General features: G+C 32.5%; 1 protein-coding gene across 7 annotated transcripts in view; it reads left to right on the top strand.

Annotated features, from left to right (window-relative positions):
• Lrp1b (LDL receptor related protein 1B) overlaps nt 1–26,941 on the top strand; it is a 1,703,137-nt gene that overhangs the window by 974,303 nt on the left and 701,893 nt on the right. For all 7 annotated transcript variants that reach the window (XR_010050782.1, XM_063259026.1, XM_063259028.1 and 4 more), the window contains exons 9-11: nt 122–293; nt 3,535–3,678; nt 7,701–7,937. Coding sequence is in view for 6 of the 7 variants with exons in the window: in XM_063259026.1 (XP_063115096.1) it covers nt 122–293; nt 3,535–3,678; nt 7,701–7,937 (553 nt within the window). In the remaining variant the exon portion in view is untranslated. The remainder of the gene's footprint in view (nt 1–121; nt 294–3,534; nt 3,679–7,700; nt 7,938–26,941) is intronic.

The following is a 26,941-nucleotide window of genomic DNA, read 5'->3' as shown; positions in this document are numbered from 1 at the left end:
AACATTTTTGTGACTTTGCTACTATTTACTTTTTCTACATGGGTAAATAGCAATCAATTTTTTCTTCCTAGTAGGAGACAGCATAATTAAAAAGCATAGTTATTTTTTAACCTCTTTACAGATCAGACATCTTTACGGTATAACTGTTTTCGAAGACTATTTATATGCAACCAATTCTGATAACTTCAACATCATAAGAATAAACAGATTTAATGGCACTGATATTCATTCATTAATTAAAATGGAAAGACCTCAAGGAATTCGAATATATCAAAAAAGAACTCAACCAACGGGTGAGTTAAAAGACTTCTTAATTTTCGTGACAGTAGATTGAATGGGGATACAGTCCTTGTACATTCTTATAGTGTTAAAGCAGGTGAGTCATAAATTTCATTTTGACACAAAAATGTGCATGTCTGCTTGATAAAATGGAGAAGAGCTCCTTTCACAAGTTTAAATGACAAATTGTTCAGTTCTTAGTGAATCATTTCTACAACCATAGAATGGAAATGATGGCTAAATATAGACTCAAGAAGGAGCTTTCAGTTGTGATGTATGTATACAAGACACCAGGTGTTAAGATTTCTGTTTCACTTTTGGTATTGCTTTGAGAGACAGACAAATATTCAATCAGGTGAACTCCTTGTAATATTTACCTAGTATTCAATGTAGTCACTAGACCCTCTAGATTTAACATCTCAATTGTTTTCTTAACAGATATATTTTTATTGAAAATGTTTTTTTTTAAGATAAAGCGGAAAAATTTTTTAAATGTTTCTCAAACACACTGACCAGTTTTTAAATGGTACATTAATAATGTTGGTCAGTGGTCCAGTTAGATTCAGTCGTATACAGAACAATATGGCATACAAACTACCACCCCAATTTTCATCATCTCTGTATACTTATGCTTCCAATAAAAATAATCTAGGATTGTCTAAACATTAACATGTATTCAGTAAGACATTATATATTGTCACAACCATGTCACAGACAATTCAATTTTGTAACCTTATGAAATTTTGATATAAATATTTCATCTATTAATTATTCATGGAACATCTACTACATGCCAGAAACTATTCTGTACATACTAACAATATATCAGGATGTAAAACCAAACAAAATATTTTAGTTTTTTCAAGCTTTCCATCCCAGGGGCAAGATATATTTAATATACTTAATAACTAGGCAATTTTTACATTACATCGCATGTCAATAAGTGTTACAGAGAAAGTAAATGAAAAGATAAGAAATTTAAGGAATTGGGGAGGATTGCAGTTTTGTATTGAATAGTAGGAGGAGGCCTCGTTGAAAAGATGGGATCAAGTGAAGGACTTGGCAGAGAGTGGATTGGAAATAAATATTTGAAACCAGAGTATTATAGGTAGAAGACTAACCAAGCACAAAAGCAGGAAGAAAAAACATGTCTATACCATCAAAAGAGCAGCACGGTGGGCTGTGTGAGTGAGCAACAGATGAATAAGGAAGAGAGAGATATATTTGGAGAAGTAGAAGACCATAAGAAAGAGAGTATGGTAGATCATCATAATAACTTTTGCCTGTATATTTGAAATGGGAATCTCAGGCATTAGACAGAGATATTTCTTAATGAATCACTATGGCTACTACACTGACAAGAGGCTATGAAGGAAGAAGGTGGCACTGTTAGAGCATGGTAGTTTGCCCCCCAAAAATGAAAGTTCTGAGAAATGGCAAATTCAGGATACAGATAAGGTTAGAGCCAGTAGGTTTTTCTGATCCATTGGAGGTGGGTTATGAACAACAACAACAACAACAACAACAAAAAAAAAAAAAAAAAAAAAACTCAAAGAAGTGATTAGACTTGAAAGATTGGCAATGAATTATTTTTGAGATTGAGGAAACTACAGTATAAATCAAATCTTGGACAAAGCAAGTTCATTGTTCATGGGTTATTTCAGGTATCTCTTGTAAATCTAAGTGGTAATATACAAAAGCTATTTGAATACAGAAAAGTTTGTATTCAAATTCAAAAACGAAGTCCAGGATGGAGATATCCATTTGGGAGTCACTGGCATGTCATGCAAGGTCATGGCAACGCATGTACACACCAAGGATTTAAATATATATTATATTATATTTATATATATATTATATTTATATATACTATATTATATATAAATATATAATAACTTATATTTAAGAGGATTCTGAAGAATGGACACTAGAATACTTCAACAATAAGACAAGGGGAATAGGCAGAATCAGAAACAGAGATGAGAAAAAGCTTGTTAATCCATTGAGCTTTGGAGGTACCATCATGACGCTCACGGAGATCTGGTACATGCTTTTGACTGTGAAGTGAATATCTGAGTAAAAAGACTGAGAGAGATGAAAGAAAACATTATAAGAAATGATCATAGATAACTTTGCAAAATACGACTTTAAAATGAAATAGACTTGGATTTAAAAGGATTTTTTTTTTTATTTCCAAGAGAGAGGTTTAACGATACCTTTTTTAGTCAATAAGCATGATCCTTGAGAGAAAGTAAGAAAACACTAATAATCAAAGAGAAGAGCACTATTGATTATGTGATCTAGTGTATATGAGGTTGGAAAAATAAATGCAGCGCTTTTGTTAGGGAAAGATGGTTAAAATGTACTTTAGATTTTTTCACTTAAAATGAGGGAAAAAGTGAATAATGACTATTTATAAAAGTATAGCAGTTTTGTTTCAATAAAATTGCCTTGGTGTTCATCATAACTTGTAAATATTGATTAAAAATATAGTTACAAGAATGCAAAAAATCTTCTTGAAATTGTTCCTACAATTTGTTTTCATTTAGCCCATCTTAGTTTTTCTTATTCTCCTTAAATAATACTTTTCCAATTTTTCTCTTTATTAACACTTAAATATTAATTCACATTTTCTGTTATAATAAATTTCCTCCTGTAAACTTACATTTTCACAATTACAGTCACACACACAGACAACACACTCTCTCTTTCTGAGAGAAACTCACATTTGATTTTATAATAGAGTTCTCAAAGTTGACACAAGACTCAAAATTGTAAAATGCTATCAGCTTTTCTTAACAAAGTAGCCTTAATGACAGAATCATATTTCATCACATTTATTTGTTTATATTGTGAATAGTTGGAAAGCAAATCCTTTATTTAACTACATAAGATGGTATTATTTTAACTAACTTCCTTTTCTAATTTTTTTATCATTGGTATTTAGAAAAATACAAGAAACATGTATGAAAAATCATGTTACTTTTCTGCTTACATGTGAAGAGCTTAAATTAATATAAATACGTTTTCATTCCTGAGAACCTTATTTAGAAAAGCTAACCTTAGGAAAATTTTGACAAATGCTTATGTCCTTCTCTATAGAGTTTAAACTTCTTCCATTTGATTACTAAGTAGTTGGGTATATTGAATTTTGCTAAGATTCACTGTTCTTACCCTAAAAATTTTGACATACTGATGTAAATACTTATCTTGTCATTGGAGAATTTCAAGTACACTTTTTTTTATTTGTTGTAGTCAGAAGCCATGCATGTGAAGTGGATCCATATGGAATGCCAGGGGGCTGTTCACACATCTGTCTGCTCAGTGGCAGTTACAAAATGCGGACCTGTCGCTGCAGGACTGGCTTCAACTTGGGGAGTGATGGCAGGTCATGCAAAAGTATGTTGTTAAAATCAAACATGTTGCCGACAGCTACTTCTTCCGAATAGAATTTTTAGTATTAATTACGTGCTTCAACATCAATATTAACATGAATCTTAGGTGAAATTTGCCTGTAAACTCTGTTCATTTTCCTCAGAATCAGTGTTTGTTGTCTGTTTGTTTTGTGACAATAGGAATAAGAATCTAATTAGGATATAGAGTCACAAAATGTATTGATCTCATTGAAGACTTTTAGGAAGGTTTTTACAGTTCTTAAATAATGATCTTAGTCAATAAACTGCATTCAGTGGTGGATCACATTTTCCCTCCTAGAAACCAAGATGCTCATTATAACTAGCAATAGGGATATTTAGTTCAAGAGAAAATCCACACATAGAAATGCTTCAGTGCATACAGGTTCACTTGGAAGTGATATTTATTTTATAATTAATTTTCCAGGTAAGTAAGGGATTGTTAAATATTATTCATTTTACCACTTTACTAAAGGGATTTTTTCCTCCATATAACATTTAACAAAATTATACTGCTTAATCCTTATAGTGTGCAGTTAGATTGTATCTTAGTCAAAACAACAACCTCATTTTTGTTCAGGATTCCTTCTCTGGTCATCCTTTTGCAATTTATTCTAATTTCTTAACATATCTTTGTTTACAACTGCAAATTAAGACCAGGAAATTTAACTTAAAATAAATTTTAAATGCAACTATTTAGAATGAATGATAGTGTAAATAGATTTTTAAGTCAAGAACTCAAAAAACTAAACTGTAATAAAATGTATGCATTTGTACTTTTTTTTATATTTTGCATTTCTGATTTTCTATTAAATGCTGAGAATATGAAGCTCTCAAGACTCATGTTCCCTAGACCTTTAAGATAATTGAGGCTACCAATGCCTCAAAATAAAAGAAGTTGAACACACTGCATGTATGTGCCATTTTTTAGGGGAATCTGCTTGGCACTTGGGACATGAAGGTGTACGATGCAAAAGTGCACCCACACTTGTGTGTGTGTGTGTGTGTGTGTGTGTGTGTGTGTGTGTGTGTATGCCCCCTATACATTTATGCTTGGAGAAAAATGTAATTTCAGATTTTCATATGATTTAATAACTATGAAAGAAGAATGTCTTTAGGCTACATCTAGAGTAAACATAAAATTCTAGCTATTTTAAAAAGAAGTGGATGTAATGCGAATGAGCGCCATAAAATCATTGAAAACCCTGAAACCGCAGCTTCTAATTATGGTCTTACCAAACCATATCAAATTAGCCTGGCTAGTAACTAGCTGTCACTATGAGGGGCAGGGCATCAACTACAACTGGAATGTTAACTTCAAAAAGATACCCTTATAACTAAGATCCAGGCACTACAATTAGCTGCAAACTTGTGTAACATTCCATAGTCTTCTATTGCATGCAAGGCGGGCATTCAGCTCCCTGTTTCTTGGTAGTTACAATGTAAATGCAAAGAAGAAGGCAAAGTGAAAAAATTCTGTTTCTCAGTTAAATGAAATGCTAGCAGAAACCAGAATATTCACCTCATTTCTACTTTCTACACTTTCTGTACATTGGACTTACGAGGATTAAAGCAAAATCATTACCCTAGCTTAAAGAGTCTGTGAAACATGGGTTTTCAATTATGTGCAATGTGAAAGTAACTTTAAAGTAAATTTTGAATAACATCTAAATATATGAATATAAGAAACAACAAAAGACGAATCATCATTGTTATTTAAAACATACTTACCTGCATGTATAACCACATACACTAACTTAATGAAATACCAGGTTTACCAGTAGGCAATAAAACGTTAAATAACAAAATAAAACAAATGTTAGCAAAGATGGTTATGGTGATGCTATCATTTTTGTGCATTGCTAAATGAACTAAAAATTGTTATCACTGTTAAAAGATATTTTGTAATACATAGTAAAGCAATAAAACATGCCATATTCTTTGACATGTTACTGTATTTTTGATTGAAGAAAGCAAGTATAAAAGTATTATTAATAAATGTTCAGAAATAATCTAAATATTTAATGATAGGTAAGTAGTAGACTATATTATATTACTTTACTGATAGGGAATTATACACTGTCATTAGTGTTTTAGAAGATGTTGTAATGACTTGGTCAAATGTCATTAAATTCTTAAAATGAATACATGAGTCCCATAAAAACAAAAGAATATATTCATATAATATTGGAAAAATATTATGAGACAGGAAAAGTTTTCCAAATGAACCAATATTACTAACATAATCAATTCTTTTGAATAAGATATTTTTGAAATTAGATAGACTAACAAGAGACTAGATGGATAATGAGAAGAATATTAAGATGCTTTAACCTGTAATTCCATCTAAGAAAATGGATGAAATGCTAGATGGAAAAATATATTCTTATTTCAGTATTATTATGAGCAACTGGAAAACAAAAACCAACTAGATAATGGCTTGGTAAATTATCTAAAACAGGGTCATTGTAAGGCTTATAATAAATCAACATAGAACATAATTTTGATGCTATGATGGAATAATATATATAGACTATGAAATTGAATGTTCTTTTCTATAAAAGAAAAATATCTTAAACAAATAGCTAGATAAATTACAACTGAGTTATTCACACATTATATAGCACAGAAAATGAATGACTTGTGATTACTGCAACAATGGATAAATACCAAGAAAATAATGAAAATCAAATACATTTTACAAAATTCACACATGCATTGAAGCATGTGAAATTAAATGATTCAGTATTGGGAAATATATATGAATTAAAACTCTTCTTGCAGTGTGTGATAGGAAATTAAGAATATTTAATATTTTTAAGACAGAAGTTTTATGTGTGGTTATATGCTTATCTTCGAAAGTATTATCAATATTGAGATCTATTGGGTTACTAGAATTTGTTTTCTTTTATTTATTAACAATTGAAATATATTACAAATATCTTTTCATGTATTCACCATTAATAAGGCTAATTTTAAAAGAAAAAACACAAGAAATATGTGAAATACTGATATAGTTTTGATTGAAATTACTAGCTTTATTAGTTATCACCTATTATTATTATTTCCCAGATTTTCTATACTCATTTTACTTTATTAGAGATCGCAATTATTCTGTTGTTATCCACATATGGCCTTCTTTTGTGTACTCAATTTTGTTTAAAAATGGTGTATTTATCTTTTCATAGTATATTATTGCTTTTAGTTACAAAGAGTAAGAAAGCACAAGGTTTGTTCCTAAACGAAGAGCCTGGTATAACCTGGCAGTGTCAATGAATCAATTCACTTTATTAAAAAAAAGCCACATTCACTCTGGCATTGTATACTATGGAGGCTGATTTTTGCTTAAGGATTTGTTTTTCATTTCTTGGTTGACGTTAATAAGGTCTGTGGTTTATATCAGAGCTACTAACAGACAGTGTCAGCCTGTAACATTCTAAATAAGATATGAAGAAAAAGTGTTGTTATTAATTGACAATGATTTCATTTCTTAAAAGGCAATTGCAGTATATTCACATGAAAAAATAATAATACCATGTAGATCTCGTTTGCCTGTGATAGCGTGTAGATGAAAGTTGGAGTGTTATGTTTAAAATGTTCCGAAGTCCTTCCTTATCATTGCGTCCTGTTATGCGTGCTATGGTTAATACAGCATATATAGAAAGTAATGCAATATGAAATTAAATGTACTAGATGTTTTACTAAATGTCCATTTCACAAGTTACAAATTATTCAGTGATGTGTCATGTTTTTGCTATGCAGACAATTACAAACAAAAGAATAATTAACTATATATAGCCCATTCACAAAAGTAATTTCTGTTTTAATTAAAGTAATGCAATTAGCTGGCCTTCTTACATCAAGATACATTTGGCATATTTTAGAGTTTAATTTTTAGTACTGAATTTAAAATCACTAATTGTGCCAGTTAATTAAACAGTGCCATTATATGGTATAAAGAAGATTAGGCAGCATCCTTTGTTTATGTTTGTAATCTTTTTTCTGCAGGACCAAAGAATGAGTTGTTCCTCTTTTATGGGAAAGGACGCCCAGGAATTGTCAGAGGAATGGACTTAAATACCAAGATAGCAGATGAATACATGATCCCCATAGAAAATCTAGTAAACCCTCGTGCTGTAGATTTTCATGCAGAAACCAGTTACATCTACTTTGCTGATACCACCAGTTTCCTAATTGGCAGACAGAAGATAGATGGCACAGAGAGAGAAACAATTCTGAAAGATGGTAAGTTTCACTGTGTGGCATTAACATCAAACTGCCCATTGTAAAGGACTTTGAAAAAATAAGTACCCTGTATATCAGAGTGTAATTAACCAGATTCCAAGTTCTTTTTGCTCATTTAAAAGCACTTGTTAACTTTAATTGCTCAGCAATATATTATCTTTCCGTGCTTTTTACATACTATGGAAAAAAACACACCAGCACCCCTATTATCACAATCCTTGTTAATTATTTGCTACTCTAAAAACATCGCTAAATTGGAGTTTTCTAATTTTGCTCTTAAAGTAGAAAGACTTCTAAATAAACTTCAATAATGTGTATTTTAATTTATGCACACATATGTGAAATTATGTGTTTACGTAAATATTCATGCACATATTCTGTATTTAAGTCAGTACATCTATAAATTATTTGACTTAGCAGCAACCAATGAGGTATTAAAAGAATATATGTTTGGTATAAGTAGGAAAAAGATTTCTAAAAATGAAGCAAACAAATCATCTTTAGAAATATTAAGAAATGACTCTAACCTCAGTTTCCTCATGTGTAAGACCTATAATTACTTCTTAAACATTTTAGAAGTTCACGATTAAGGAGTATTAGTTATATGCTTATGATATGATGGACACTTTACTAGCTGTCATAGGTAAGAGGAATCTTAGGAAATGGCTACTTTCTTCATGGGATTCATAATTTTCCATGGGTGATAGTATAAATGCATGAAAAATATAAAGACATTAATGAAATCAAAGTTAACCTAAAGAAGTATGTATACTGTGTGATTAATGGATACTGTCCATGTAATGGAAATCCACAGAAAGGACCAGATGTCTTTACATGAGTAGGCTTAGAAATCTCCTGGGACAGAAGTAGGTCTGAGCTTAGAGGAGGAGCATTACAGGAGGAGAAAAGAACATTTCTGCAACCATAAATTTTACAAAATAAAACATTTTCAAAAGGTGAATATGGGTAACCCTATGGATCACTTGCCAGTAACTGTGAAGGGCAGTTATAGAAGGTGAAGGTGATATGATGAAAGGTCTTGAATATGAGGTCATAGAATTTGAATCACATCCTGAAAGAGTAAAAAAACAAGAATTCTTTGATCTAAAAATTATTGTGAATGAAGTGCTATTTCTGGAGGATCTGCACTCTACACGGGTTCAGAATGAATCAGAAGGTCTACAAAGACAAATATTAAAATTATTTGTAGCTTGAATCATAATGAATGGTGATGTCTCCTCTAAGTATCTGAAAGGGAATGAGAGGGACAGAAGATTATTCAGCTCAGCTATACTTTAAATCAAATCCTTAATGATAAGTACATTCTTCATGAATGGCAAATGAACTGCTAAAATGAAAAATATCCTATCTCTTGTCTTTTTTTATAGCTCACTGATTAAAACTCCACAAATCCACCATAATTTAACATCCTTAAGGAGTTAATACTGAAAGTTAAAGTTCTGCCTTCAATGGAATGTGGCAGAGGCTGTCTGACTGCTTTTCTCCATAATGTAGTAGGAAATGCGACAATTGTAGAAAGACAGTACCTTTACACATTCTTGCTAGGTGGATACACTTGGATTGTTCTAATTTCATTCCAGACACTTTCAAGAGAAATTAAAATATTACAGATGGATCTTCATTCTTAAAAATAAAAGGAAATGCTGGTTCTATACCACAACTGAATACTCCAGCTAATAACCCTACCTTTGACAACAGTTTCTGACCAGAGCTGGTTTTCGTTCTTTGCATCTTATGCTACTTGCTTTCTTCCCAAATGTGGCCTTTATAATTTCAAATAGCGTACGTGCTCAATAACACATTTACTTTTACTATGAATAACAAGTTTTATAAAGTATTTTGCTCTCTATGTTTTCTTAATTTTATATTACATCAACTTACTTTGTGGTAATAAAACCAATTACAGTAATAATAAAAGCTCACCTTTGTTCCTACTTACTGGATATTAGCGTTGTTTCACTTTTGTGCAATGCCCCATTTAATCCACTCAACTGCTCCCTGAGGGAGGTATTATTTACTCCATTGCATAGATTGGAAATTGATTCTCAGGAAGACAAAATACTCTATCAAAGTCAGATATCTAATAAGTGATACCACTTAAGAGCTGATAACTCAGAAATTTTATTATGCTTGCAAGCTGAAAACTTACGCTGCTGTACCTCTGTGACTGCCAGTAGAAAACATGAAACTTCTGAGACAAAAGATAATTATAACTAGCATCAACAGCAGCAGCCAGACAGCAATAATTTTGCTTCAGGGTCCTGAACCCAACTCCTCATCGTACAACACAAAGGTGACACCTGCTCATGTAGCGATGAGAGAAATGTGAAGGTTAAACAACCCCATTTTTTTTCTAACTGTAAGCATGCTTATTCATTGCTCCAGAGAGAGTTACTCTGTCTAGCTTCTAAGACTAATGCAAATCTTTTGTTCTGAGACAGACACAATCTTTATAATCCTGGAATATTTATCTTGTTAACATCTTTGAAAACAGAATACAGAACAAAGGCACTTAGTTTCTCTGCTTCAAGGATACCGAAAATGTGAACAAATGGTAGAAAATTGTCTTGGACAATGCTAGAATGCCAATTCATGTGGTCTGAAAATGTTCCATGAAAGATATCCACATCCTAATCCTCAAGTCTGTACTGTTACTTTATATGCATGGCAAAGAGGATTTGCAATCATGATTATAATATGAATCATGAAATCAGGAGATTGACTTGAATCATCTGAGTGGGCTGCAAATACAGGAAATTTATAAGATGAGGCAACAAGCCTCATACAATTATGAATGTAGATTCAAAAGACTGAGGTGATGCAAGGCAGGAGTCATGAACAGGAATCCAAACATCTAGAAAAGGCAAGAAAATGAATTCTTCCCTAGACAGAACCATTTCTCCCCAAATCTTCACTTTAGAACACAAGACTAATTCCACTTACACTAAATTTTAAAAATATATATATATATTATTTTAAGCCACTAAGTTTGTGTCAATTTGTTGGGTAGTAGTACAGAGTGAGATGGATAAGAGCCTATACTGTTAACCACTGTGGAATGCAAAGGGACACACTTTTTATTGTGAATTTACTTGAGATAGAATTCTACAATGAGACCTGTAGCAGATATACACGTTTCCATATTTCAAAGTGTTCCTTTTCCCTAGGTATTTTTTAGGAGCCAATTGGGTTAAAAAGTAATGAATAATTTTAGAGAATAGATAGACTCTCCTTCTATGAAAAAAAAAATAGTGTTACTACTTCCTTCCATTCATATTATCTAAATAATAAATTTAAAGACAATCTGTTGACATATTGTCAGAGGGTAGTGTCATATTAGGTGGGTCAAACCTTATTTTCAGCTTGGTATGATTCCTGATATCTTCAGACTGTCCCATCGATTTTACAGTCTGGGAATTTTTCCAGTTTTGTGGTAAAAGTATGGCATTATGTTTAGACCATCAATTATTATTTAATGATTCACCACTGTATTACTTAGATTGCAGAACAGCAAGTAACACTGAATTTAAAGTAAAATTATAGTTTTTACACCTAAGTTATCTATGATCTTTGCATTTCAATGAAATTTGCCACTTAAGTAAGAATTCTTAGTGCCTTATAAAAACTGTTTCACAAGAAGAAACAAATGAACTAAAGCTTTTGAATTATGTTAGAAAGTCCCTATGTGCTTTACATAGTGACAAGACCTTACAAAACATTTTAAAATGAAGAACAATTTTTACACTCTGTTACTAACTTGCAGGTAACCATCTTATTTTTCTGCTCCTCACTCTGAACTTTCTCAAAAGAAAAACTTCAAAATGCTAAGAAATGTAGACTCTGGCCAGCCATTAAAAGAAATAATGAGTACATTTGTCAGTCTTGGGACATTTCCTAATTAAAACTGTTTAGAGATTTGCAAATGCTTGTGACTCTTGAGAATCTAATGGTTATTGTCCCACTGAGTATCAAGGACATGGCCTGTTTGCACATACTGACTCTTGTTAACTTTAAATAAAGTAGTATCTGAGAATTTACTTGAGATTTGAATACTGAAAACACTTTTTGGTTTCATAATTAGTTTGTAAATATGTATTTCTCATAGTTTGTATTTCTTAAGAAGTCTATAGGATGTTTGAAAAAATGATTTAAACCAGTATACTTATGTCCTTTTTATTTGCAAAATAGACATCCATGTGAGTAGTTGGAAATATGGGTTCTGAAAGGATTGCCTGGCTACCATAAAGTGATTTGATAGACATGGAGAAAAGCGAAGATTTTTCCTTATTCATTTTCACTCAGTGTAAGCTTATACATAAGATTGACAGACACATGCGATGCACTAACACATACACTGCATGTTTGCACAGCAGCTCCAAAGAGCTGTAGAAGTTTTTAATTAATATCTATTACCCTTTAATTATTAGATTACTGGCAAGGTCAAAAGGAGATGTGAAAATTCTGGATAATCCTTAAAGCATAGTAGAAGTATTTGAGCATATATATACATATTTTTCTCAATATTCTGATCATTAGAAGTTATGTACGTTTTAATTACATTACCTACTTTTAGCATGAAGAAAAAAATAGGAGAAATATATTCAATGAGTTATTTAATCATCCTTAGCATTATGTAATTCCTATTAAGTATTTCAAAATCATTTGGGGATTCTTCATTAATCTAGGACAACCTTTATGAACTTAATAATTCTATTGTTTCTTAGGTTAATTAATACAAATTTAGGATTTAAAACTTATTGATTAATCATTCTTGGCTAACTTTACTTTGCAGATTCCAAAGTAGTATCCACTGGCTTATATTGTGGGACTATATAATACTCATCATAAGAGTTGAGCAAATTCCAATGAAGCTAGTAATGAGACTCTATGAAATAGTAATAGTCATTGAAAATACTGTGCACTAAAAAAATTCTTTGATATACATAAATCATAACTGTATTTTTTCTACCTTAGTGACCTTTAAAATTTATTGACTAGAGTAATTTTTCATACACAAGTTCATAACTTTGTAAGATACTAATCCTTTTGCTCACAACCTGCAGACATGCAGGCCTATGAGTCCCTTCAAGTGAAAAACACAGTTTTAGTTGCTTCAAGATTTATTGCCTTGAATGTATTCACCTCGCTGTCCCTACCAGTTTGCTGATACCTATTCTTTGCAGCATCACTGGAGGAAATATAGAGTGGTAATAAATGTCAAGGTGATAGTAATAGTTTTTAGGAAAAGGCTTCATAAGCATAGGAGATTTGTACAATTAAATGTCCTGAGTTGTGTATGTGTGTGCATTTTCTGGTGAATTTCTTTAATTTTATTTCTATTGATTAAACTAAATGAAACTCCTTACGACTTTATATCACTGAGCGTCTGCCCTCTAATTTTTTAAGTCCTTTTAACCAAATGACCAAATGTTTTGCACTAGACCAAAAACACTCATTGGCCAGAATTATCTCCTGTGTGGTCCATATTTGGACCTAAAGTATTTGGTTCAGTTCACAGCAACACACACACACACACACACACACACACACACACACACAAACACAGCTTCCTTTGAAAGCACAGAATTCATGTATGGAAAAAAAATCAAACTAGATCAGAAATGCCTGAGAAATATCACTTACTTTCAAGGAAAAAGTTCAACCTCGTTGAGCAGGAATAATGTTATTTTATACAGGACATTTAGCAATATCTGGATTCATTTTTTGGTTGTTGTAAATGGAGAGGGTATTGCCACTGTTAGTAGGTAGAGCCTGGAAGTACTCAACACGGAGCAATGCACTGGACAGTATCTCTATAAATATCTCTCAGATGCTAGGCATTAACAGTGCCAGAGTTCAGAAATCTTGTCACAGAATGACAGAGTGAACTTGCCACCTCTGCAAAAGTACTGAAAGCAGAAAATAAGACAGAGAGAGACAAGAAGCACAGCAGACAGCGTGAGCATCAGCATCCTAGCACTGGTTCTGCAGCCAAGTCTCCTGCAGTGACCTGCTGTGCTTGGGTGGTTGCTGAGTAAGCAGTGAGCTGTGTTCCAGCTTAAGACCCCTGGGCTTAGGGATCAGCGATTTCTGAACTGGCAGCCAACACTGGAGAAAACGGCAAGCTCTCTTGTCCTTCTCTCCCACTGAGCAAACAGATACACAGTATTCATGCTGTGGCAGCCTTGACTAAGTTTTCTATGAGACTAGCGATATAAATTGTACAACATCAAAAGACGAGTAAACCTGGCACTTCAGCAAATTCAATAGGAAGATCCAAGGTCACTTGAGGTCCACTGGGGATGATCCTCCCGAACAGCCATAAATAAGCAAAATTATGAGAAGGACTCAAATTCTTATTGCTCATGTGAATTTCACATAAAACCACCTCAAAACTGTTCTGTATGTATAATACTTTCATGTTTCTAAGTTGAGCATTGTGTGTAAATTGTATTTCTGCTAAATAACCTGTCATATCCTTGTGAGTTCTCTCAAATATTCCCTTTGTCTTCTGCTGAAAATCCTGGCTCCCTTTGTCTTCTGCTGAACAACCTTGTGTGTGGGATGCTCTCCAGACAGATGGCCACATGTCACCTGTCTTTAACTTCTAATACTTTGCTCACAGACCCCTCCTCAGTTAGCCCTTTCTGAACAGCCAAATAAAAGTATGTATTCACACATGTGGCCAGCACCTCCTTTCCTTAGCTACAGTCCTTTTAATTCTTTTTCTGGGTTTGTTTTAGTATTTTGCTTTTTTACTGTAACAATGAAATTTTCCATAGGTCACAGATTTTTGTTTTGTTTTGCTGCCTTTGATGATTAGTCCTTAGGTCCTAATGACTAGCATAAATAAGCTATTAAAACACATATTCATTGAATGGATAGTAAGTACTTAATTTTTTTGTCATTACTTTAAAAATATTAAGTAAATTTATGACAGAGTTAAGAATAGAGAATTCTTTTTGTTTTAATATACACAGTGATAAAAGTGATTGTCATTATTATTATTGATAATCAGAGATTTTATTTTAGTGTTCACTGACAGTGTTCCAGTGACTATCTTCCCTAATGATATTTTAAGTAACTCATAAAACTTTACATTTATTTTTTAAGTTATTTAAACTTCTATAATATTTTCCTGAAAGCAATAGGGTTGTTAATGAATAGCATACTTTCTTAGTATCTCTAAATCAATGCCTCATTTTTTTCTTGCACTGTTTTAAATTATGTTTTCCTCTCAGAGGTACCTATCTACCTTCAGTGGTGTGTACTATGTAGTTCTTCAGATAAATTACTCTGTATTCATTGTTGTTCAGGTTTTCACTGTCGAATTACAAGAATTCAGTTTTGGTTAAGAAAGTTAGAAAATCATCTGACCATTCCTCATGGAGGACATGAGCCAGGATTTCACCCTCATCATATAATTTTTTCTACAAGGCCCTACAATCTTTTTTTTTCAGTGATATTTCACCCTTTATTCACAGTAGAGAAGAAAGACTTACATTTCCCTGCTGCTAAGACTTCCTTTCCCAATAATTTCATACATGGGCTCTTGAATATGTGCTACATGTTAAAATGAAGATGTTACTAAAATTTTCAAAGACAATATTTTATACAAAAACTCTACAAAATTTGCCAAAGTAGAAATACTTTGAACTGAATGTAAACATATGCAGTACATGCTATTTCATAGATTAAATTTTTTTCTTTTCCAGTCCTGATTTTTCTTTATCTCCCTGGATGTTCAGTGCACACATATGCTTGGTTCTTCCTGTCATCTCTCAACACATTCTGTTATCTAGCTTCAATTTTATTTTATTTCATTTTTTATTTTAAAGAGCATAAAATTCCAAAACAGAACAAAACAGAACACAAGAATGCAATGTAAGAGACATAAATTTCAAAGCAAGACAACCAGAGATCTTCACTATTTATCATACTGTCTCTTGCTTTCTTCCAAATAGTTGCCCACATCTTCACATACAGTGAACTCATACAAAACAGCACACTATAAAACTGATTATCTTACAGGATGATGAAGGCATTTTAGGTCTTCAAGACCTGACAAAAGGGAAGTCAACAATGAGTGTCATAGTGTGTCTCATTCTCTTCAAAATAGTTGTCCATACCTTCACATATGTTGAAATTAAACAAAACAAAACAGACTAAAATCATTCTGAAAAAAAGAATAATAGTATTGCTGGATTTTGTATCATGACACTATGGAGTTAGCACTGGGTACTGCAGTATCTCTTTTTCTTCAAAGTAGTTGTTCATTTCATCATGCATTATATAATCAGTTGTCATAGACTGTTTATAAGTTCTACGTATGCATGAGTCTCTACATGTATGTCTATTTTTTCTGAATTAGAGGGAAAAACAAAACAAAGCAAGACAAAACAAAACAAATTCCTAGAAAAACCTGAAATGAAAAAGTTGTATAAAACTGCAATACAAGGTGACCTACAAAGGTTACTATGGTGTTTATTGTTATCTTCAATAGAATTGTCTATATAACCAAGCATAGTATAATTGAATACAGCAGTACATAACAATACTAATATTGGAGACATTGTAAGACTCCAAAAGCAGGTGATAATTAAATCAGAGTGGATATCCTAGTGAATCTTGTCATTTTCAGTATAGTTGCCTATACACTCAGATTTTATATTATCCATCATAAAAGTTTCAAATAAAATCAGTCAATACAAAACAGAAATGTAACAAACCATATTCAAGTAAGATCAGTTATATATAACACAGTTTAAGTTATACAGGGCTTCAAATTAAATTAATAGGAGATTAAGGATGATTACTCACTATATCCTGGTATTTTTGGGATAGCTGTCTGTAATCTCAAATCTAGTACACATTGACAAACTAGAACAGAATATAATCGATCTAAACAGAATGGTGAGAGTAATTTGGATTTTAAATCCTGATACATTTCTAACAATATCCTTTGCCTTTCTTTTTTAGATAATTCCTCCCCTTTCACTCCCACAAGGTGCAATGCACATTTTGGGTCCCACCAACTTCCTCAGTTTTTAGATTGCGGGTCAAATTTCTATTTACCTAAGTGCTTCTTAACCTTCTCACTCTTGAACTTGATCTCAGGTTGTTTTCCTTAACCTAAAAAAGCCTCAAGGTTTTCCTGCATTATTACTGAGTATTTCTCTTTTGCCCAAAAATATCATGTCTTTCCAGCCTATATGCAGGTGCTGGTCGAGTTGCTCCTATTTCTCTCTGGTTCCTTGTCACATAGAACATTGTTTGCTCATCTTTGATTTTTGGTTCATAAATCCTCTTTCAGGTTAATTATGTTTCCTATACAGAGCATCTCGATGGGGCCTACCTCCTTACCTACTCTGCCAATTTTCCTTTTTGTTGGTATATCAAGACCATCTATGTTAGAGATTATAGCCAACCATCTCTGCCTCATTTCTGCTATGCTATTTTTCTGCAGTTGGTTATCAACTTTTCTCCTTCATTCCACTGACTATCCCATTAATTGAGGCCTTTCTGCCACTGTTTCTGAAATCCTAGTATTTTTTCTCTCTCTCTAGAATTTCCTTCACTGTTTTCTTAGGGTTGGATTGGTGTTCACGAATTCCCCCAGGTCAACTTTGTCATGGAAGCATCTTAGTTCTCCATTAATTTTGAGAGAAAGTTTTAAAGGTACATCAATCTGGGTTGGAGTTTATTTTCTTTCAGGGCTTGGAATGCTTTGGAATCCAAGCTCTTCTTGAATGGATGGCTTGTGTTGAGAAGTCTGCTGTGATTTTGATGGGTTTTCCTTTATAGGTGATCTATTTATTTTGTCTGATGGCCTTTAATACTCTGTTTTTGTGATGAATTTCTGGGATCTTGATTATTATATGCCTGGGTATAGCTCTGTTTTGGTTGTAGGTGGCTGGAGTTCTGTATGCCTCATACAACTGGATATTGTTTCCTTTTCCTATGCTTGGGAAGTTTTCCTTAATTATTTTTGTGAATAGCCTTTGTATTTATCCTTTGTACCCTTTGTAGTTAGCCTTTGTATCTGAATGTATCCCTAGTTCTTCACTCACATTTTTTATTCTTATGTTGTAGATCCTCTTGTTGCCTTCTATCCTTTGTGGTACTGCTGCCTGTTTCCTTGTTATTTTTAAGAGATCTTTCCTTTTACGCTGAGACAATGCAAAGCTATCTTCAAGTTTTGTTAATATACCTCTAGTTTCTTTCAGCAATTTTCCCAGATTCCAATGGAGTTTTTAATTTCCTAGGAATCTCTTTGAATCTGCTTCATGTATTCTAGGTTTCTTTACATTCTTCATCGAACTTTTCTCTCTTTTTCTGTTCCTCCAGTCTTCCATCTGTGTCTTCTTGAGAGATGCTTTGCATTTCTTTTATTAATCATCTTATATTTGCCTTTCTTGAAATAATATTTCAGTTTGAGGTCATCTATGAGATTGTGAAGCTATCTCTTTATGTCCGCTGATGTGTCTGATAGTGCATGTTTGCTATCCTCAATCTTTTTTGTAATTATCACTTCTGGATCAAAATTCACAGGGTTGGGGACTGGGAGTTTGTCTTATTTCTTTCTCTTGTCATGGTTTTGGTTTCTTTCACATAGGTGTATAGTTGAAGACCCAGCCCCTTTCCTTGTTGGTTATTATTCTTCTAAAGCACCCTGGCTAGAGAATTCTGCCCTCTCCATTTTGCTGTTGGTCACTGAGGTGCAAGCAGGGGTGACATATGCTGGCCTCTCCCCTCTGAGCCGGTCAACTCATGGGAGCCTTCACTGTGTTAGTGTGTGCCACTCATATAAAATCAGTTTGGAACAGTTTATTGGGTCCTGGCCAGAGGCATGACCCAGGCCAAGCATATTCCACCAATCTTCTCTGGGAAGGGAACAACCAACTAAAGTCACTGCCATTCCTAGTTCAAGCCCATCCTGCCCAATTCCAACATGTCATCCAGTTGTTCTCCCCTTTCCTGTGGGAGGATCTTATTCTGCGCACTCACCATGGGTTACTGTAGCTCTTCATGCTGGCTCCATTCTCTGCTGGGCTTGCCCACCCCTGACCTCAGTACGACCCCAGCTCCAGCAGTGAGCAGTGCTGAGATGGTGAGTTTGGGCGGCTCCAGTGAGAGAACCGTGGCCATGAATCTGAGCTGCTTTGATGGTAGCCACATGACCATGTGTTTGAACAGCTTTTTCCCTTTAGTTTCTTCATGGGTTGAGAGGTCCATCTGATTCTGTCTGATCCTCTCCAGGATGTTTTATTCCGGCATCTGGGTTGTTTCTCTCAAGAAAGCTCTGTATTTTGCTGCTTACTGATCTGCCATCTTTAGCTCTACTTCTACTTCAATTTTACCTTGAATGTTTTCTATTTTCTGTTGACTTTGTCTTATCTTTTCTTAAAAAGTTTTCATTGTCCTCATTTCTTCTCTCTCCTCTCTTCTTTTTGCCATAATTACTTTCCCAATCTATATGCACATCTTAATCTTGTTCACTGTGAACTCTATTGCAATTATATGCTTCAAAAGAAATAGTTCACTCTGATGTGTACTTTGTTACATGATCTCTCCAATCTCTAATTTTTAAATTTTAACATTTGTGGTTTTTTGATCTTTAATCTGTCTCAGGAGTCTTCCCCTGGTTACTTTTATTTTGCTTTTCTTTCTTTTTACCTCTGTGTCAGCTAAAGATATGTGAAAATCAGAAGATGCAGACAAATCAGTCAGACCCTAGAAACAAATCAACGTTGCCATATTTTTTTTTTTTTTTTGTCTTTTTCCTTTTTATTGGTACCGGGGATTGAACTCACGACTGCCTGCTTGCAAGGCAGGCACTTATGCCGTTGAGCTAAATCCCCAGCCCCAAAGTTGCCATATTGTAATACCATTTCAATCAAATTAGAGCTTTAATATATAAATTATAAGATAATATTAACATTTATTCCACCACACTTAGTTTTTGTAACATGTTACATGACTAATTTATCAAAACCAAAATTAATCATGACACAATACTATTAAGACTTTATACAGTTTCTAGCAGTTTTTCTGCACTGAATTTAGTTTCAGCCTTAACCAATGCACCTCAATTTTACCTTGTGTTCTAACATTTTAGTTCTCTTCATATACCTATATCTATATCTGTATCTGTATCTGTATCTATATCTATATCTATATCTATATCTATATCTATCTATATCTATATCTATATCTATATCTATATCTATATCTATATCTATATCTATACCTATATCTATATATCTGTTGAATCTTTCCATTGTTAGTCATCAAATATATTTTTATTAGCTAACAATTGCTATATTTATTAAAAATTTGATTATGTGCTCAACATTGTTCTATTATTTTGTCCTGTAACATTAAATTTGGCACATGTGGTTATTACTGATCTCTTTATTTGAAGAAACTGAGGGTCAAGTTTAAGAAAGTTGCTAAAGTTTAGAATAAGGAACCTATCAAAGGTTGCCAAAGTACAGCATATTGATAACATGTACAAACTTTGAAACTCCATGGTCGTTTTGTTAAAAATTTGAATAAAACATCCTTTTGCAGTAATTTTGTTCTGTATTCACTTCCTAGCCTTCTTTTACACCCTGCTTTTCCTTCTTCTTCTTCTTTTTTTATTTTTTTTTTTTTATTTTTGTCTTTTTCATTTTTATCGGTACCGGGTATTGAACTCACAACCGCCTGCTTGCAAGGCAGGTGCTTATGCTGCTGAGCTAAACCCCCAGCCCCCTGCTTTTCCTTCTTCCAATGCAACTCTACTGTTTCTTTTATTGCTGTTTCTGCTTATCTTTTTTTCTCTAATCCTAGATATCAACTTGAATATAAAGTGGTGGCCACATTGGAGTATAATTCAAATATCCGGGCCTATTATGTTGACTGCTAACTAAACTGCCTTAATTTTCTGGTTTATATTAAACTTGCAAGTTGATCTATAAGGTTTTTTCTTCCGTTAGTCCCTAAATTACTGAGCTAATAACAGGGTTGCTGCCTACTTTTGCCACTATATTTCCCTTTGATTCATGGCCTTAGTTTTGTTTGCATCAATGATGGCTCTTTGTGGACCAATGAAGTTGTGAGTACATGTGTTCTGTCAGATATTTACTGTTAAAGGTATAACCTCCTTAATCACATTTACTCCAACATGTTTTGCTCTACTCTTTTTTCTTTGAATATTTTTGTGGTTCTAACACAAGAAAAATTTTGTTTTCAGTTAGTAAATATGACAATGATGGTTACATAAAATGATGCATTTGTTCTTTACCGTGGCAATTACAAATACAACGAGGATTTTCAATCTCCATACCTGAAGCTCAGCTTGGAATTTAATGATCAGTTTCATTAGATAAACACAATGCAACTGTGTTTCACATGCTCTATTCTATATTGTATAAGGTATAATTGTATATAGGGAGGAGAGAGGGAAAGAGAAAAGAAAATAGAAGAAGGGAAAGAAGAGAAAAGAAAAGAGAAAGCAAGCGACAGAAACAGAAAAGTTCATTTTACAGAATTGGATCATGTGTTGTGGAGGCTGATTTATAACAAAAGTTCAATGGAAGTTATCAATTTAAATTATGCAACTATTTAAATGTTTAGATTACCAATTATAAAAACATTAAACATTTTAAAATATAGCTAATAAAAAGGCATTTTGCATGAAATTAAATTGCTTAAGTGAGTTCTAATACAGTTGCCTTTTATCTAATATAAAATGGGTTGAGTGAATTAATATTGATATTTTAGAGTTCAAAGTGTTTTATTTTTATAAATCATAACCTACTATGTGACTGAAAGAAATAAACAAAAATATCTATGACATTTTGTTCTCAAGAAAATGAGGCAATTAGTTATTTTATTTTATTTATTTTAGAGGGTCTTGCTATGCTTTGCTTAGGCTGGTCTCGAACTCACTTTGTAGCCAAAACAGGCCTTAAACTTACAGCAATCCTCTTGCTTGAGCCCCAAGTGCTGAGATTATAGGTGTCTACCAAAATGCCTGGCAAGGCAATTAATTCTGTTATTTCTTTGTAAGCAGGAAGCATAAGGCAATAAAGTTGTATTGATGGAAATGACTTTGTTCCCATAAAAGGTCTTTTATATTATCTAAAAGATTTAGTGGAATACAGTAAGGTAAGCTGTATATTCACAGTATATTCCTGGGACCTTTCTTATTAGAAAGCTACTTGGCTTTACATGATCAGTTTTTCAGTGTTCAAAGACTAGTTTCTACCCTTTGAATATATAACAATACAATGCAATTAAGTTTTGACACGTGATCTCTTGGGGAGATGATTAAAATAGTATCCAAATCATGGCAGAGACTTCATTTTAGGTTGCTCTGAAGTAGATCTTCAAGGATGCTATTGCAGAAAATTATTGTAGAATAGTCTTTCCCCAGCGCAAACAGTAAGCTCTGTTCGCCACCCATGATGCTAGATCTAGGTTTCCTACACTCAGGATTCTTCTCCTGGAATGCACTTACTGTTGAGACATCAATGTTCACCTTTTCCAATTGCTTCCATGGGATCTTTGGAGGAAAGACAACCGACAATTATACTGACAACTGTTACTTGTGCCTTGAATCTAAAAGTTCTTTGTATGCTAGATACAAAGTTTATGTCTTCAGTTAGCATCCATGAAATAAAACCAGACAAGCTTGTTAGCTTGAAAACAGAATAAAGTCTCATTTCTTTATTATTCTGGACACCTTTCATTTTAATTTTCACTTTGAACTTCTACATTGGTAACTATAATGCATACTGTGGCCCTTTCTTTAGTCTTATGAATGTTGTATCAGAGATAAGATATCTGAATGCCATAGAAAGAAGGTCAATATTCACCTGCCCCATGAAAATGACAACATAATTTTGACAATAAAAATAAACCATCATTTTTAGTATGGTTTATCTTATTTAGAAAATAAGACTCTTTTGTGCACTCTATATATCTATATCTTTGACTCAACAGGAGAGTTTTTTTTTTTTTAATTGATGAATGCGTAGTATTCACCATCCCTGATCTAATTACTGAGGAAAGTCCTGAAATGAAAATCAGGATGAAACCATTAGTCTCAGCTGGTCATTAGGGACAGACTATAAAAACTGTAATCTGTAGTCAAGATTTCTCAAACTCCATGAGCTGACAAGTTCTACAGCAAACTTTACTGTCAGAGTATTAATTAAATCAGCATCATTCATGGTAGTTACATAATGAGCTATGATGCCTAAGGCCATATGAGGTGCACAGAAGAGAGTTTGCACTAATTGAACTGAAAGACTAGGAGAACTGAGAATTGTCCAAGTGCAGACCTGAAGCTGGGTAAAGAATGACAGGAACATCTAGTCTTGCAAATATGTCCACATTCATGGTGTGAATTTAGCTATTTAAGGCATGTTAATGCGTTCCACTCTTATAAACACTTTGCTCCAACTTAGAAAGTTAATGCTCACGATAAGGATAGATTACCCAAATAAAGTTGAAAACTTTGGGTACTATATTTCTGCAATGGGATTTGCTCAGTTATTCTGAAATTATTATAGTAATACTATAAAAAACTTTAAAAAATTAATTTTTGTTAAAATTAATGTACTAATCTTACATAATACATGAATCTAATTTTGATCTAAAGTTTGTAGAAAAATATTCAGTTTCTTTACTTCCCATGAAAAATATAGGCATAATATTTTTGTACTTAATGTTTTTCTGGTTCTGGATTCAAAACTAAAGTTTCACACATGTTAGTCAGTACTCTGTAACTGAGCTATGACTGTATCCCCAAAATAAGCCTTAATCTTAAACCATTTTTTAATGAATCATTTTCAACTGGATTTTTCTCCCTAAGAGGTATAAATATATTGCAACTTTTTGCCTATTCATAAGAAAATGAGTATTTTTGAAAGCTAGGGGATATTTTAACTGAAGTTTAAAGAACAATTAGAATCTTTGCTTATTAGTTTTGTAATGATTGTAATAACATAGTAATGAATATGGATTTACTACTGCAGACTACTTGAAATCTTGTCAAATTTCACAAAGTAATCTTGTCCAATGAAGTTTTAATATCAAGCACTGTTTTTTGCTCTTGACATGCCATGTATATCCTCGAATCAATAGTTAGAATCTCCATGGCAACTTACATTTGTTTGTTCAGTTCCACAAATCATCCTATGTCTCTGATCAAGAATTTTTTTTCCTAAATTTCTTATTAATCAATCTCAGACAGACCCAAACACAGGCTTTTGTAAATAAAGTATCAAATGTGCACAAGACCAATAATCTCTGTATATTTTAGTGTTTGAACTCATAAATTCATTGAAAAAAGAGATCAAATAATGTGGAAGCAGAATGATTTCTTTATACATGTATATTTGTTGAATAAGGGTATTTTATTTCAAAGGTTTTAAGTGAGAAAAAAATTCCTACTGGATTAAAATAGATAAAAATATTTCCAGTTTGCATATAGAATCTTTCATTAGGCTTTTAAATAAGTTTTACATTTTGTATTCAGTCTTGTTATCCTATAACAAGAAATGAAACACAAACAACAAAGCAAGAGAAGAACACTGTAAGTCCTTTCATTAGTATATTAATAGACTACATAACTAGCTAATGGGAGATTTATAAATATAAAGATACTTTCAGTAATAATAATATTGAAATAAAATTTACTATATTCCAATAATTATTTTATGAAAATCACATTTATTTATGTACTTCACCTTCAAAAGATCCTATGAAACTCTCTTACTAGGCTTATATTTATATGTAAGTATTGGATAAAGAGTAAAATAGAAGATAGTAAAATAGAAAGTGGGAGAGATGTTAAAAAATTTCCAAAATTGCATATTCTTTTGTTTCAAATAATTTTAATATACATGTTAATTTGGCTCATTTATACTTCTTGTTTCTCTTAGTTCATTGAAGAAGAAACCATTGTGCTATTTATCTGCTACTTCTTTGTAAGAGAAAGGATCATGTTTTGTCTGTGCCTTATATTCTGAGCAACTACTTGAAGATAATGACATAATGTGTATGCACTATCGTTATTTTCTTATCACTTTGTTATGAATTCTCTTGTTTTTTTCATAAAATAAGAAGTATGAGTTGTACATTATCATTATATTTATTTTATAGATAAAGAAATTAAGGAGATAAAAGCCTAAATATGTTTTTCAATTTGTAAGTTATGCAGCTAGAGGTAGTTGTTATCTAAAATATTGTGATCTCATTCACTACTTAATTGAACTGTTCAAGCATTTTAATTTCTAAAAGAAATAAATAAACTAGGATAAAATCATATTTGAAACTGTTTCCTTAGAAATTCCATTCTGTTTTCTAATTATTAGTAAATGAGTCTCCATATATTATTTCTAGTTGACATTAGCCACTGGTAAAAAATGCAAGTAAACATTGAGTAAACATTAAAAAGTATAAATTATATTCCTAACATCCACTAGGAAAAAAGTCAGAATGTGTAACATTAAAAATCTAGATAAACTAAGAAAAAGTTCTCTAAACTGAAGATACAATATTCTAGGCCATCTGATAAGTGCTTTACACACAGTAGCTAATATATTTCTTGTTATCACCATAGTGATAAAGGCTATATCTTAACTTTACAATGGAAAATTAAGGAGCAGAATAAATGAGTTGTTTATCCAAATTTCAACAGAATTTCCATCCAGAACACTATTGCAATTTTTTATATAAAATAATGAAGTCTCAATATGTGAAGAAAAGTTCTAAAAATAAGAAGATTGAAAACCTTGAAATCTTTCTGTGCTGGTATAGTTTTCAAATGTAATACAATTTTTGAAAGGCAAATAAGAAGATACAAATCAGTTATAGACTTGATCATATAGAAAAGTCTGAGGAGCAATAAAAATATCAGCTAATAACTACGCAACATAGAAAAGAGTAAATAGCTGCTCTCTTTCTATTATGCCAGAAGAGGAAAGTGCTCAGTAAAATTAAGTGTCAATAAAGTAAAGATAAAATTAAACTTTTCTAACTATAAGCACAATTAACCTGTGAAAATCTCTCATATTGGATGGTAATGAAGCAGATAGCTTAGAGAAATTGAGAACATATCTGATTCAGTTTAATGAGATTCTCAGTTAGAGCAAATCACACTTTGTATTAGTCATCCTGAGTCAGGGCACATGTTGATTTGTAGAAGGGGTCACGGAAGAAAATTTTCTTTTGTCTCCAGAGCCCTTAGAATTATAATTAGAGGACTTGATAATAGCAAATATTTCTTACACCTTCATATGATGAAATGTAAGTAGATTTCTCCATACTGTGTGACTACATGGCTTCTTGCCTCTAACGTACTACTTCCTAATACTTTGTCCATTAATATTCCTCCTTGGTTCTGAAAGCTAGCAAACAGTTTGCATCATGAAATAGATGTGTGAAACTATTTTTGTGATGCTGGTAGTTTTGGGTATCATTTATAAAATGACAAAAAGACCTTCCTGTCCTTACAGGATCTACAGAAACTCATTATAGAAACTAATTTGAAGATTTCCTCATGTGGTAGTCATAGGACTTGGATTTTTATCTTAATTTTACTGTTTCTTGGTTAAATATGTTATAGACAAATGCTTTCACTTTGAAGTGTTGCAGTTTCCCCTTTTGTAAAATAAAAAGATTAGAATCAGAAGAAATCACAAGTTTTGATGTTTATGCACATGCTTTGATTTATCATTATCTATATTTTCTAGAAGACTATAATAGGCTCCTTTAAAAATAAGTCTAAAATATACATAAGTATTGCACTCATCTGAGATTTATGGTTCAAGCAGTTCTATGATGAAAGGCTTTTCTACGTTTTCAAATATGTGCTCTTGATGGGTCTGTTCATTTCTTGCTAAGAGGTCAGTCTTATTATCATGATTATTCAGATTAGGTGTTACAACCTGGAATTTCTGTCTTAGTATTAGAATATTCTTTGAAAC

Source organism: Cavia porcellus, unplaced genomic scaffold (assembly GCF_034190915.1).
Source record: "Cavia porcellus strain 051 isolate PalLab524CR breed Dunkin Hartley unplaced genomic scaffold, mCavPor4.1 scaffold_12, whole genome shotgun sequence".
In the NCBI taxonomy this organism is placed as follows: Eukaryota; Metazoa; Chordata; class Mammalia; order Rodentia; family Caviidae; genus Cavia; species Cavia porcellus.
Note: the sequence above shows the minus strand (reverse complement) of the source record. Positions and strands in the feature narration are given on the sequence as shown.